This window comes from Oxyura jamaicensis, chromosome Z (genome assembly GCF_011077185.1).
Source record: "Oxyura jamaicensis isolate SHBP4307 breed ruddy duck chromosome Z, BPBGC_Ojam_1.0, whole genome shotgun sequence".
Lineage (NCBI taxonomy): Eukaryota > Metazoa > Chordata > Aves > Anseriformes > Anatidae > Oxyura > Oxyura jamaicensis.
Window position 1 is genome coordinate 8,674,562 of NC_048926.1, and position 12,426 is coordinate 8,686,987.

Genomic DNA, 12,426 nt, shown 5'->3' on the forward strand with positions numbered 1-12,426 from the left:
AACTTTGGCTCTTGTTTTCATTATGTTCAGGGGATTTAGCATCAAGAAACAAGAAAAAAACTGATCAGGCTGCCTCACTCTTCATACCTCTTCCAGAAAAAAAAAAATACCTTATGCAAATATTCAGTTCCATAATGCACTTCTACATTGCTTGATGTTAATTATAGGTATGACTCTCCTTAAACATAATGCATTTTCAGGTGATGCTTATTCTCACCTGGCAAGTTCTTTAATTAAGTTTGCAATGCGTCTCTTGTCCTCAGGACATAAATCCTTTAAAGAAGCACTCTTTATTCCTCCTTCATTAGTGACCTGAAAATTGAAAGCCACATTTTAGAAAGTAATCTTTAAAGAGCAAGTATTTCATAAGACATTAAAAGCATTTCAAGACCTAATAATTAGAAACTGAAGGTAGACAAATTCCAACTGGAAATAAAGTGCATATTTTTTAACTGTAAGTACAGTTCAGTGAAACCAATTACCAAAATTGTGGAGAATTCAAAGAGATGTGTAACTTGTAAAATGCAAGGTACTGGCTTCAATAATAAACATGTTGAATGAAGTTTAAAAATCTACACCACACATTGATTCATACTAAAGTTAAAGGGCAATAGACTCATGACTTGGAAACCTCGTGCAGTGATATCCAATACCAGGTTCAGACTTCATGGTATTGGGATCCTAAAATACAGAGTAAGAAAAAAAAAGTCCACCTTAGCATTATGACCAAAGCATACAAACAGCAAAAAAGTTATGCAGTATATTGGTAATAGAAGGTAAATCCTCATCTCAAACAAATTTTAATACACTGAAAAGCACAGTCCTTTGCACATCATTATCATTTGTTTTTAATCACTAATATGCTACCTTCACAACTTACCACCCATTCTAAAAAGGAACCTTTAATATATTCGAGTTCTTCTATTAATATATTCATTACTGAAACCTGCAGTATTTGTTATCAATGTCCACCAGAGGGCATGCTGCTCTTCGTATTTGCAACAGTTCTTTGTAGTGTCTGGTTATTGTTATAATTACCTATTCTGGGTGTTTCCAAGTGGGAAACAATTCCCAGTTCAAAATTGCTTTTGTTTACCATCAGTGACTCAGTTCTTTATTGCTAGCAATAAACACAAAATAATAATCTCAAAATGAATGCAGTAATAACAGCTATGCTATTCTGCCCAAGATTTTGACAAGTTTAAATATTTCCACTTAATCTGACTTTTATTTCAATTTAGACTTTAACAAGCCTACAAACTTTATAAACGTTTGCAAGCACATACAGTCCTCAACAAGAGATACAAGAAGGCTACCAAATGCTGTGCAGCTTGGCCGAGCTAGCACAATACAGCACTGAACAACCTCTGAACACAGAAAACAAGCACTGGGGTTATCTGCCCTCATTAGCAATAACAGCAGCTGATCTACACATATCTGAGAGGAAGTGCCCCTTTCCACTCTTAGCTAATTGCTTCTTGAACAATGGTTTGAAACAATTAAAGGACTATGCAGCTTTCAAAAGAGGTGATGATTTTAGAGTCAGGTTACATCCACCTGACCCTGCAGTACACTCTTATTTTAACTTCAATATGCTTTCCTAGAAAAAACAGAATTTCACAAGGCAAATCAGATTTCAGTGCTTTTCAAGGGGGCATTTGATTTCACAGTTTCCTTCCCAAACATATGCTATTTACAGTCACACAAATAGAGAAAATCTTTAACTTAACTGAATTTAACTTCAATTAAACATATGGTTGAAGGATTTCCATTTCCTATGCTAAAATGTCTGAAAATTACTTTTACTCTTTTTTAGCAGCTAGCTGATGGAACCTCTTCAAAAGAAAAAAAAAAAAAGACATTTTTCAATCAAAAAATAATTCAGAAGCTTTATTAAATTAGTAAAGGAGATGTTAACAGAAGGTACCTCAAGCTCGTCCCCAAACCCATGGGCATACTGTCAGCCATAGACTTATGGGATGAACAGGAAAAACTGAAAAGTTAATCTGTGCTTTTTTTGTTATCCACAAGTATGGATAAATGGCACACAAAAAAATTCTTCAAGGCAAGCTTCTATCTGCCTTAACGCTTGTCAAAATGAAACTGTGGAATTAAACACAGCAACAGCTCTACCATAAAAACAAGATGACAAATGAGACAGGGTCCAAGACAATACAGTCTCCTTTTTCCAGATTTCTGTCCTTTCTATACATCCAATGTTTCATAATCCAGTATGTTCGAGGGGAAACACACTGCCTAAATGGAAGATTTTCTTCCCTTATAATCCATATGTCAGAAGATGACAACCTGCCTGAAAGAAGCGGACAAGTTCTGCTGAACAGGAAGCAGGAAGGTAGGAATTTTTAATCATGACCAGTAAACCACTGATGTACTGAAATTATCAGAAAAGCTCCAGAGCTAACAAGATCTTTTTGAAGACTTCTCCCAAACTCTCAACCTACTATGTTGTCCTCAAGTCTATCTGAATGAAGACAAGGTAAACTAGTTCTGCTAGGATTCACGTTGGGGAGAAACTCAATCCATTCTTTTCAACAGACGATTCTGGTAAATCATAATGGTGAGCTACCTGCCAGTACAGCAGCATAAAGGACATCAAAATAAAGCCATCAGCTCTCCCCAGACATGCACAACCATAGCCACACCTTGAGGAAAATTAGTTGTTAGTCATGAAGACTCCTTGTGAAAAACGGTATGAAGCCTTCCTCTTCTGTAACAAGCAAAATGGTTTTGTTCTGTTTGTTTCAAGCAATTCAGAGCCTATCTTGAAAGTTAAAGTACAAAGTTTCCATGAGGATTTGACATGACAAGAGAAACATAGAAAGTTAAAAAAAATACAGAAAAGAGTAAAAGCTTTAAGCCCATCTTATTGTCAATGTTGTTAAAGCACATCTGAGTCTCAAATCACATTGTAGAGTATTAGGCATTATATAAAAAAATAAAAATCTACCCCTACAACCCTCCCATGGAAAAGGGAAATAAACAAGTAATGCTAACAGCACACAACAGATTTTAAAGTGAGACATGAAGGCATCTATGAGGCAGGGGGTTTGCAGATGCTTATGAAGAGACCCATCTACATAAAAATTCTGCATAATGATAGCTATCTGTGAAATTTCTCTGCATGTCACTTCAGTACAACATCATTTTCAAAGTGGAGGTACATACTAGCCTCCTAAAAGCAAGCACTGATAAAAAGAGATATAGACTGGGAGGAGTCCAAGAGCGGTCCAAAAATGAATACTAGTTATCAGTGTCTCATGCTGCGGAGAACAGAGCTGCTTATGGATTCAAAGAGGAACAACTCTGTCAAAGTAGTGAGAACAGCGTGACCTATCTTCACCTTAGAGTTTTGAACATACATGTGAGGCACTAAGCATGCAGAAGACAGAAGGACATCTTAACCCAGACATAGAACAAGATTTAATGCATGTTAATACAGCAGTGAACCAGATACAGTCATGACAGTTGGCATACTGGAGGGAAGGGATGCCTCCAGAGGGACCCAGGCAGGCTGAGAGGTTGGCCTGTGAAAACCCTCATGAAATTCAACAAGGCCAAGTGCAAGGTCCTGCACCTGGGTCAAGGCAATCCCAAGCATGAATACAGGCTGGGAGAACAGATTGAGAGCAGCCTTGAGGAGAAGGACTTGGGGAAACTGGTAGATGAGAAGCTTGACATGAGCCAGCAATGTGCACCTGCAGCCCAGCAAGCCAGCCGTGTCCTGGGCTGCACCAACACAGAGTGGGCAGCCAGGGAGGGAGGGATTGTCTCGCTCTGATCTGCTCTCGTGAGACCCCAACCGGAGCCGTGCACCCAGCTCTGGGGCCCCCAGCACAAGGACACGGAGCTGATGGAGCAGATCCAGAGGCCATGAAGATACTCAGAGAGTTGGAGCACCGCCCCTACAGAGTCAGGCTGAGGGGGCTGGGGGTGTTCAGTCCAGAGGAGAGAAGGCTCCAGGAGACCTTACAGCGGCCTGCCAGTGACTAAAGGGGGCTGCAGGACAGCTGGGGAGGGACTCTGTGTAAGGGGGTGGGGTGATAGGACACGGGGGAATGGCTTCAAACTAAGAGAGGGGAGATTTAGATTAGATCTTAGGAGGAAATTATTCACTCAGAGGGTGGTGAGGCCCTGGCACAGGCTGCCCAGAGAAGCTGTGGCTGCCCCATCCCTGGCAGTGCCCAAGGCCAGGCTGGATGGGGCTTTGGGCAGCCTGGGCTGGTGGGAGGTGTCCCTGCCCATGGCAGGGGGCTGGAGCTGGGTAAGCTTTGAGGTCCCTTGCAACCCAAACCAGCTGGTGATTCTATGAAAAGTTTTAGATACTGCCTGCAAGTACAAAGATACCAAATCCTAATAGCTTACTGAGTTGCCCCAGATGACTGCTAGGCAAGAGACAACAATATTTAAATAGTTTTCACAATCAATATACTACCCAAATCACAACAAAAAAATGCCACTTCTCAACAGATTTTGGAACATCACAAGACCTATCAGAACACTAAATAACCTTCCAAGGGAAACCCCACTGCTTTTAAACTTCTAACACAATAAACTCTAAAAGGGTCACTTATTGACACAGAAGTAGGCCAGATAAGACACTGAAGCACAGCCAAAGATAATATCAACTGGCAGAGCAGCTCCTATTACTCAGATGCATTTTAACTTTTACTATCAAAAATGGAAAGTGATTTTACCTTGTTACATGAGCAGACATGACAAAAAGGCCTCCAAAAAGAATTTTGCGTGTCCAGTTTCTAAATGATAAGACTAGACCAAAGAAACTGAATAGACTGAAACACTGCTTGTGTGTTTGGCAAGTAAAGTACCGATGAAGAGTTACTCTAAGCTTCTTTCTCCCTCTACACAGAATCACAGAATAGTCTAGGTTGGAAAAGACCTCCAGGATCACCAAGTCCAACCTCTGACCTAACACTAACAAGTCCTCCACTAAACCATATCCCTAAGCTCTACATCTAAATGTCTTTTAAAGACCTCCAGGGATGGGGACTCCACCACTTCCCTGGGCAGCCCATTCCAGTGACTAACAACCCGTTCAGTAAAGAAGTTCTTCCTAATAGCCAACCTAAACCTCCCCTGGCACAACTTTAGCCCATTCCCCCTCGTCCTGTCACCAGGCACGTGGGAGAATAGACCAACCCCCAACTCGCTACAGCCTCCTTTCAGGTACCTGTAGAGCGCAATAAGGTCATCCCTGAGCCTCCTCTTCTCCAGGCTTAACAGTCCCAGCTCCCTCAGCCACTCCCCGTAAGACTTGTTCTCCAGACCCTTCACCAGCTTCATAGCCCTTCTCTGGACTTGCTCAAGCACCTCCCTGTCCTTCTTGTAGTGAGGGGCCCAAACTGAACACAGTACTCGAGGTGCGGCCTCACCAGAGCTGAGTACAGGGGTCGATCACCTCCCTGGACCTGCTGGCCACACTGTTTCTTATGCAAGCCAGGATGCTGTTGGCCTTCTTGGCCGCCTGAGCCCACTGCTGGCTCATATTCAGCCAACCATCAACCAATACTCCCAGGTCCTTCTCTGCCAGGCAGCTTTCTAACCACTCATCTCCCAGCCTGGAGCTCTGTTTGGGGTTGTTGTGCCCCAGGTGCAGGACCCGGCACTTGGCCTTGTTGAACTTCATACCGTTGGCCTCGGCCCATCGGTCCAGCCTATCCAGATCCTCCTGCAGAGCCTTCCTACCCTCGAGCAGATCGACACACGCACCTAACTTGGTGTCGTCTGCAACCTTGCTGAGGGTGCACTCAATCCCCTCATCCAGATCATCGATGAAGATGTTCAAGAGGACTGGCCCCAGTGCCGAGCCCTGGGGAACGCCACTAGTGACCGGCCTCCAACTGGATTTGACTCCATTCACCACAACTCTCTGGGCCCGGCTACCCAGCCAGTTTCTAACCCAACAAAGCGTGCGCCAGCCCAAGTCAAGAGCAGCCAGTTTCCTGAGGAGAATGCTGTGGGGAACGGTGTCAAAAGCCTTACTGAAGTCAAGGTAGACCATGTCCACAGCCTTTCCCTCATCCACTAAGCGTGTCACTCTGTCATAGAAGTAGATCAGGTTTGTCAAGCAGGACCTGCCCTTCATAAACCCATGCTGACTGGGCCTGATCGCCTGCTTGCCCTGCAAGTGCCGCATGGTGACACCCAAGATAATCTGCTCCATGAGCTTCCCTGGCACTGAGGTCACACTAACAGGCCTATAGTTCCCTGGATCTACCCTCTGGCCCTTCTTGTAGATGGGCATCACGTTTGGTAGCTGCCAGTCGAGTGGGACCTCCCCTGATAGCCAGGACTGACACATACACACAGGTATATAAGCCATTTCACATAGCCCTGGTTGCAAACTACTTACATACATTAGCACATTGAGCTTTTGTTCTCCTTAAGTTAGCAAGCTATCTCAGGGGAAAATTAATTTCTGCAGCAAATGGACAAAAAAGTTAAGAATTTGCAAGAGTAATAGTGTTAGAAGTCTTCTATCTAAAGATTTTCAGATTTTCCCAACATTTCTCCACTATGTGCACTCTTCAAAGCAAGAAAAAATTGCCTTTACTGACCTGCTGCCCTGTCAGATCTCCAGTGCTTCTAACAGGATCCATGGAAACAGACGCAACAGCTACAGGCACCTTTCGCTCAGTTTCACTTTTTTGACTCTTTGGCAAATACCTTGTTCTTAAATTTGCTTTTGTAGACACTCCTGTAGATGAAAGACAAGTAAAACACACAGATTATGAAGTCAAATGGGAAGCTTTTTGTGCCTCCTACAACAGGCCTTCCACAAATTCATTCTTGGCTTAGCAGCTCTTTTTGAAAAAAAAGAGAATTTCAGGTGTCTGTTTGCAGTTCCCCCCAGACTCTCACCCCATAAAAAAAAAATTGTTAGGATGAAAATATGAGCAGAAGAAAAGAGGTGCCCAGCACTGAACATCCAGCCACGTGCATATGGAAGTAAAGTCTAAAACCTGTGTGTTGCCTTCTGACTGAGGTTCAATGCAAAAAGTAGTGTTTAAGATGCAGAAGTATAAAATTGAGCTGCTGCTCTGACACTCAAATACAAATAGGAACCAAACAGAAGTAATGCTGTTAGAAGTACAACTCACATGATAAACCATTTTTTTTCTGTTATACAGACAAGCTGCTGATTGCTCACACTAACTGTTCCTGTCAGGACCACGCATATGAGTAAGGTGACACCGCAGAGCACACTCCACAGATCTTCTGTAAAAAGCTTCCTGCCGTAACTGGAATTAGTTCACCTCTACTGCAGGTAAAAGCGCTACAGCACTGCAAATCCTCGTGGTGCAATTATAAAGCGTCATCACTAACAGTGACGCTAAAACCTCCCAAGGCCAGATGAAAACCAACGGCTCCTTGGTCTTGCCTGAAAGATCAAGCCTTGACTGTTCAGAAGTGCAGAAATTTTGACCAAAAAAATCAAATACTGTATTTATAATACAGACTATACTCCTCTGGGGAATGAACTTACTCCTTTGGGGAATGAACTTTAGAAGTGTGTCAGCAATTCAAGTGAAAGAACTAAATTACAGACTTTAACATCTCTGTGCTTGGACACAAGGGAAAATGTTTCTGACGTTCTCCTCATAAACACAGGAGTGGAAAAGAAGTGGAAGAACGTTACACAAAGTGAATCATTTCCAGCATTTTGGATAGCTGCTTCTTTTCTAGGACACACTGATTAACAATCTAATAGCGCTTGGCTTGAATTATACTAGCAACTAAACACATTCAAAGATTTTTAATAGAGCCGCTCACCCTGTAGGGTTTTTTGTTCTTTTTTTTGTGAGGGTAACCATGCTACTCCAAAGGTAGAGAATAAGGGCTCCTCAAAGTTCGTAACTGCTTAACTGCTGCACATATACGCAATTTTACTTGAGTTAATCATCAGGACATGGTGTCACTGTAAAAGTTGTCCTTATGTTTGACAACATGTAGAAAATTCTGAAGAAGGGAGGCTAAGAACACTCATTATTTCACAGGGATGTACACTAGTATGCGCTCAGTATATCAAGGTCAAGAGAACTAATTACAAAACAATTTCAGTTTTTCTGTACACAATGAATCTTAGCTTTAACCGTTCCCTTCAAAATTTACAAAGGACCTGAGAATCTCCAATGTTTCAACATTCCCTGGAGACCGCACTAAAAATTCAGCTTACCTTATAGGCTGAATGAAACTATGCTGTACCTGCAACTGAAACAGCTCCCCTGAAACTGTTCACATGATACCATATGCTTATCTAAGCAGCAGGGCATAAATCCCCTGCTATAATCCTGTATGTCCCAATACAAGTTAAAGTACTTGGGATGACTCTGTACCTTAAACACTTACGTACGCAAATTGCATAGCTGAAAAAACACTGCACAGTTTAGCATTCACAGGAAAAAACAGCTTTGTTTATGGCTATTAGAAGTTCATACCTGAAACGTACACCATTGGCTGTTCTTCATCAGAAGCTGCGTGTAGCTTTGTTAAAGGGAATAAACACAAAAGATAAAGGGAATAAACACAAAAGGAAGAGCTTGGCTCTTTAAACTCAACTATAAAAATAAGTATTTCGCCCTTAATCTTAGCAGGCTGTTGATAAGCAAACAGATTGGCAACACTTTGGGAGAACTGGAAGCGGAAAAACTTGACTAGGAAGCGAAAAAAAAAACAACACAGATTGCTAAAACAAAAAGTGTTACTCCCGCCTCACTGTGCCTTGACCTTTAGGCAGCAAAGATTATCTGACAGGTCCCCTTCACAAAAGATCCCAGGGACCAGCCCCTGGTAAGGGCAATTACCAAGATAATCAAGTAACAGTATTTATTTAAATTAAGAGTGGATTATCTTTATGTAAGGAACCCTTGATATATAGGGAAACCACACTTCCAGAACAGCACATCATCACGCTACGACAAAATAACACTACATGTTGTACGGCATAGTCTAGGAAATGTAAATGAGGATGAACACAGAAGCTTTCAAAGGAAGTTGGTCATCCCCATCTGATCATCACATGACAAGTGCCAGCTGAAAGCCTGAGGACTTGTCCTTTCTAACAAGATCAAAAGTTGGCCTGAAACCATTTTTGTTGGTAACTTATCTCAAGAACTTTCAAATAATCCAGCGCTTTAACTATTGAATTATGTGACTGCAGAAAATACTCAAAAAATCACAAAGGACCAGGCACCATGTTACGTCTGTTACGTTAGCAGTCACTGAACTGGATCCAACCTTGCCTCCTAGAAGTCCCTAAGAATAGGGCTCAGCACAATTCTCACAATTCAGGGAAGGGTGTAGGCTATGGCACCTTCCTTAAAGATACTTTCAGTTAGCTGGAAGTACAGATCCTTCATTCCCACGTAAGTTACTAACTTTATGCTGAAGTGAAAAACAAAAGTACGGGGCTCAAAAGCCTCCTCTACTAACGTTTCCTTTATAGTACTTTCCTCAGCCTTAAACGTTTGGCCAACTCAATTACTTAACTTCCATACTGTTTACAGATAAATGTGTTTAAGGTTTTCCACGGCTGTCTCCACACAGTAGAGTCAAATTGTGAAAAATCTTTCAGCTAAGCTATACCAATTCTCTCTCATAACTCTTGCTTTAACTAAAATTTGATTTTGGTAGTACCATCTCAGAAACTTAGTTTAGTTTCCTCTACCTCACTGCAGACAAAAATTAGCAACAATCCAGAAGCTTTTATCTCTGGACAGCAACTTCAGTTCCATCAATCCTCACGATCCCTCGCACAAGTGATACTTGGCACACTGAAAGGGCTTGTAATCACAAGCAAGCATCACTTGTAATCCTTCTGATCCACGTTAACACTTACAAACAATTACCACTCATCAGTCTTAGACCAGTTTGAGAAGAGCTTCACCTGGTACTGCTGTCATTCATCTCTCTACAAACAGCGGAAGCAGTTTTGTCCTCACCTGTAAGCTGCAGCCTGCTGTTTCTGTCACAACACAATATGGGGTTACACCATGAACCAGGTGAAGAAACTGAATCAATTCTGGAAGTAGAGCATCGTGCCCCCCTCTCCCCAAAAAGCACCAAGGTACATCAAGTCCCAGTCTGGATCCCAGCCCAGCCCAAACAGCTGTGTCAGCAAAGCTATGACAGCAGCCTGCGGGATACCGAAAAGATCTTCGACTCATACTGCTACCAGAAACAACGATCCTCAGCACAGGCAATTGCTTTCTCAGCTGGCATATGGTTAATCTGTGTCAACACATGGCTGTAGGAAATAAAACAGATTTGCCTAAACAGCATTTGGCTTTTGAAGCTTGCCTCGCTCATTGGCACTGCTGTGGATAGATGCCGAGTAGTGGGATTAGACAGAGCTGATGTGGTTTCTCCCCCACGCTACCAGGACCACCCTCCTGCAAAGTGTATTAGGACAAACCAAAGTGAGATCAGTCCACCTTAATCAGCTGGGCTGAAGGCTGCAGTGTCTCAGGAGCTGATTCATACACAGGGCCAACATCCCTGTCTTGGAGTGAGGCTGGGGACAGCACCAGCACCAGCCATTTAATGTTAACTCACTGCCACACACCTCTCAAGACTCCTCCTGGGCTGACTGTACATGTTATAAACCTACTGACGCCACAGCTAATGTTCAAGGCAACAGCAGTCACCACAGGCATTGCAGAAACTGATCATCTTATGATGCTCACGGTCCCCCCACAGCAAGCTAGAGACACACAACAGCACAGCACGCTGCAGTCTGCCTCGCTATGCTGTAACTATTTGGCAATCACAGAGGAGTTCAGTTTTCCAGAGCTATTAAGCCACCATCATCAATTCACGCCAAACTCAACCCTCTCTCTTCTTTAAAAACATCCACTATCATTTGTTCTTATGATGTCTTTCAGGGTATTTAAACTTTGCCAGGATTACAAGCAACACTACCCCCTTGCAGAAGCGCGTAAAATAGAAATGGTTGTCAGAAAGATCCTCATCCCTTGCAACATCTCGGTGCATGAGGGCACTGCTCCACCGCTGGGCTCAGGAGACCTTATTTGGTGATGGAGACACCCGGTCACCCTGGGAGTTTACTGATAAAAGCACACAAACACGGTCACAGTAACCAACTCAGAGTAATGATGCTGCAGCAACAAATCTGATATGTGATTACCAACCTTCACCCTATCACAGGGAAAGTTGTTGGCTTTTTTGTTGTTGTTTAAAAACCATAAACGGGACGTCTTCCAAGATTTATAACAACGTGCCCCTAAACAGCCCAGGGAAGGTCAGCCTGTTCCATCTGCGCACTGTTTTGGGGTGGGTGTGCAATCCTTCACAAACACAGGAGCGTGCACACATACCTTCCTTCTGAATCACTTCTAGCTGATGCTGGAATCCCACTCCCAGTGCCAGCAACAGCAATGCCTCAAGTCCCTCATACCTAAGTTGTCAGCTCCGACATTTCCGCCAGGCCAGGCCTCCAGTTCCACCCTCACATCTCCTGCGTTAGCTGAGCCTCTACCTCAGCTGTTGAGCTGAAACATTGATGCCAACGCCTTCATGATCTATGCACTGGGTAAGCTCATCTCATCTCGCTAGCTGGGCATTTACACACCGAAACCCCAGCACCACAACCACTGTACTGACACGTCCAGCCCCGCTGGGCTCCTGCAACAGAATCACAGAATCATCTAGGCTGTTAGAGACCTTCAAGATCACCGAGTCCAACCTCTGACCTAACACTAACAAGTCCTCCACTAAACCATATCCCTAAGCTCTACATCTAAACGTCTTTTAAAACCTCCAGGGATGGTGACTCCACCACTTCCCTGGGCAGCCCGTTCCAGTGACTAACAACCCGTTCAGTAAAGAAGTTCTTCCTAATAGCCAACCTAAACCTCCCCTGGCACAACTTTAGCCCATTCCCCCTCGTCCTGTCACCAGGCACGTGGGAGAACAGACCAACCCCCACCTCGCTACAGCCTCCTTTAAGGTACCTGTGGAGTGCGATAAGGTCACCAAACAAGGCTCACGGCCCCCACAGCCTCACACACAGAGCCCCGGCTCCCCGGCAGGTTCAGCCCAGCCCACGGCACTCCGGCCACACAGAAGAAAGTTTCAACCCGGTGCCTGCGGACACGGCTTAGCGGGTGACACTGGCGGCAGGGCAATGGTTGGACCAGACGGTCTTGGAGGCTGCTTCCAACCCTAATAACTCTATATTCTGTGCTTACACGACCTTTTCCTTGCGGTCTGCACCTCCAGCTCGGTTTCTCCCTGGTGGCTCCTTCCACAACCTGAACCCAACCCCATTCCGCAGAGTTTACAGCCCAGGACCGACACTGAGGCCAGGCACGGGGGGACGCCCGGGGGGACGCCCGGGGGCACACCCCGGCCACCCTTCCCTTCCCC

At 44.0% G+C, this 12,426-nt stretch overlaps 1 protein-coding gene across 2 annotated transcripts in view; it reads right to left on the reverse strand.

The window, feature by feature from the left end:
- The window catches only part of KIAA1328 (KIAA1328 ortholog), a 173,348-nt gene that overhangs the window by 160,714 nt on the left and 208 nt on the right, over positions 1-12,426 (reverse strand). For both annotated transcript variants that reach the window (XM_035310300.1, XM_035310301.1), the window contains exons 2-4: positions 8,478-8,513; positions 6,597-6,736; positions 218-312 (exon numbers count right to left, since the gene is read on the reverse strand). In XM_035310300.1, the coding sequence (XP_035166191.1) occupies positions 218-312; positions 6,597-6,736; positions 8,478-8,513 (271 nt within the window). The remainder of the gene's footprint in view (positions 1-217; positions 313-6,596; positions 6,737-8,477; positions 8,514-12,426) is intronic.